The following is a 3,081-nucleotide window of genomic DNA, read 5'->3' as shown; positions in this document are numbered from 1 at the left end:
CGGACCGCCTCGCTTTCCCGCTAAACATATACTATTTATATTAATACCTCGCGGTAAGAATCTACGCCGTAGAAGCGCTATATTCTAGGCGCGCGACCTATCTAAGTAGGAGCGGGAGCGAGAGTAGGCATGTTTACAGTAAACAGAGGTTATGCGCTATTTTAAAGAGTAAAGAGAATAATACTAATAAGAATAATAGTAATAAGATTAATACTAATTATAATAAGACTCTCTAGGGAGACCTTATATTTCTATAGAGAGACCTTAAACGTGACTTCTTCGTGGGATTTTATAGGGCCATAACAAGCCGTGAAGCTCGCTAAGTATCCTATATAATTTATATATATAGCTTAAGTAGATACCTGTACTTGATATTTTTATAGGGACATTTTTTGAATTATTCCCGCGGTGCCCGGCTATAGTACTTTAGTGGCTCCGATTTCGAATCTAGTAAGTACTATTATTCCCGTGCCACTTTTCTTACCTATACTAGATAACAATAAGGGCTAGTTTTAGGCTGCTTATACTCTAAAAAATCACTGACTTTAGGGAATATCGAGTAGTAGTGTAAGACTAGTATAGTATAACGTATAGTTAGGCGTGTATATAAAAAAAGGTACGGTACTTAAGCGGCTTTATGGCTTTGTTATGGCCCTATAACAATGTTATATATGAGGTCTCTCTATGGAAATGTAAGGTCTCCTTAGAAAGTCCTATAATAAAAGGGTTAGCGAGGTAGAAATAATCGTGGCTGTAAATAAGACTGCCGACCCTTAAGGCTTAAGGGAAAATAATATTAGAAAAGGTAACAGAGAAATACTATAAGCAGGAAGTTATATATAAAACACCTCTAATAGTATAAGTAACTAGTCTGATATAAATAGAGTAATTAAAAGTTATAGTAGTAGCAGTTAGTTAATACAAGAGTTAATTAATATAATACGAATACCTGGTTATACTATTTACTCTATACGATTATTATAATAAAACGCTATATTTTAAATTATAGCCGTATAAGTAATTAGAGGATTAATCAGAGATAGATAAAATATAACGGTAATAGCTTTTGTTAGTTCTGGCACCTGTTGGCATCTGGACCCTAGTCGGTATATCCGATTGCCCTAGTCGGATTATCCTGACCCTTATAAGGAGCTCGCTAAAAACGGGCGCCGCGCCCAAAGGGCGAGCTTTATTTAGCTCGCGCAATTTAACGATGGCGTGCATGGCGTCCAGTCTTTTAGCCACTCTCCTATGATTTCCACCTCCTTGTCCACGAAGTCCATGAATTCGCCGTCTTCCATGCGCAGGTCAAAGTCTGGCACGTGATTGCCCCCTTTCATAACCAGGACGGGTGTCTGGTCCGTCGACTCTCTAGGCCCATCGGGCCGGAATGGCGAGCTGAGCGTCGCCGAGATCCATGGGTCGTTCTCGCCGTCGCAGAATAGCACCTTGTCGAAATGGGCGTTCCAGCCGCCGGTATACCAGTTGGCATCCTCCGTCGTACGACCCATAGAGCTGCCCGGCGTAAACCCACCCGACTCGGGAAAGTACATGTCGCACATGCGTTGGTAGTATGGCGGCCGTAGCAGCCCCGATACGATGTTCTTCCCGTCTGACACTGGAGGCCCCACTTGCCACCAGTTGAACGGCTCGTTGCACAACAACCAGAACCACGCCCGGTTCGCACTGAGGTCGTGCGGCTGGTTGAACTTTTCCGGATGACCGAACGTGCTACACGCCCCGTTCGCGCACTTTTCCCCGTACTGTTCCTTGATCCAGGTCGAATATCCCGCAAGTGCAGCTTCCAAGCCCACCCCGGACTTCTCGTCCGAAAGTACTACTGTCCCGTTGATGGCCGGTGCCTCGAGGCGGTCGCAGAACTTGAATACTGAGCCGGGATTTGCCTGCCACTGCCCCAGCGGCTGGGCAAGGTAGGCCACGAAGTCACTCGCTTGGTCGAGACTTTCAAGGCCGAACTGTTCCTTGAGTTCCCGAATGTCTTGCTCTGACCCTTCGATGAGGACGTGGTCGAGGTGGCTAACTACTCGCCGTACGTTGGCCGAGCAATTGGGAGGCAGCGCGGCCTCGGTGACTGCATAGTACGTCCAGAAGTCGTCAATAGCTTCCACTACCGCAGAGCTCGCGTGGTATGCCGCAAACACCCCCGGCTCGAGCCTCGACGTCCAGGCTGCCAGAGCCCCTGGGTAGCTGCCGCCTATCAACACCCACGGGGACTGGTCCGCATTTGACCTGCCGTGGGGATCGAATGCCAGCTCCACCTCCATGGCGAACCGAGTCTGGTCCGCGATAGACTGACGGATGTTGAGATGTTGAAGAGTTTCTGCGGTGAACTCTTCATACGGCAGGGATTCGCCGAAATATCGGTCTGTCATATTTTTCAGAAGACAGGGACGCGCGGGGACGAGACGAATGTCTGAGAAAAAGGTGGGGAGGGGGTTGGGATTATCATACGTTCAAAGAGAATGAGTGCTGCGTTGAATACCTTGGCGTACATGCCAGGAAGGGTATCATTTCTAAGCCACCCAAGGCCCTGGCCAGCGTCCATCTCCCCGGCGTTGAGCATAAATACGGGAGATCCCGGGCCTCCCCAGTAGTCATCGTTGAACCAGTACCGTTGTTTGAACGTCGGCCCGGAGGGATGGCCGTGGTCCACTAGCTGCTCGAATGTCCCCCTGCCGACTCGTTGAGGATTGGGATGGCCCCGAGGTCGAATACCGCCTGTGGGCCAAAGAGGCAGAGGAGGCGTTTGGGATTTCTCGTCGACGACAGGGACTCTAGCATCGTTTGGGACAGGCATCGGCCAAGCGAGTGTGCCAGCCACCAAGGCCATGAAAGGGAAGGTGATGCACACTGTCATGCTGTGATGGGGCGGAGAGCAAGCGAGCAGAACCAGCCTTTGTGAACAAAAAGAGAGTCTCCTGAACTTTCAACCTCAGAAGCAAGGCAATAATACCTTTTTCTCCTTTCTAGCAGTCGGTCTTATAGAGCTCGTTAAGCAGCATCTCGACAACCCAATAACCAAGTAATGTCTATGCAGGAGGACCAACTCGTTATAAGAGT

At 48.7% G+C, this 3,081-nt stretch overlaps 1 protein-coding gene across 1 annotated transcript; it reads right to left on the bottom strand.

Moving 5' to 3' along the window:
- Positions 1-1,193: 1,193 nt before the first annotated feature.
- On the bottom strand, positions 1,194-2,818 carry ACRALDRAFT_1035139 (uncharacterized protein; the record flags this gene model as incomplete). Its single annotated transcript, XM_071014988.1, has 2 exons — positions 1,194-2,386; positions 2,473-2,818. The coding sequence occupies 2 exons, from the start codon at positions 2,816-2,818 to the stop codon at positions 1,194-1,196; spliced, it is 1,539 nt and encodes a 512-aa protein (XP_070874217.1).
- Between the last annotated feature and the right edge of the window lie 263 nt (positions 2,819-3,081).

This window comes from Sodiomyces alcalophilus (assembly GCF_042370955.1).
Source record: "Sodiomyces alcalophilus JCM 7366 unplaced genomic scaffold ACRALscaffold_5, whole genome shotgun sequence".
NCBI lineage: Eukaryota > Fungi > Ascomycota > Sordariomycetes > Glomerellales > Plectosphaerellaceae > Sodiomyces > Sodiomyces alcalophilus.
This window is presented reverse-complemented; position numbering and strand designations above follow the sequence as displayed.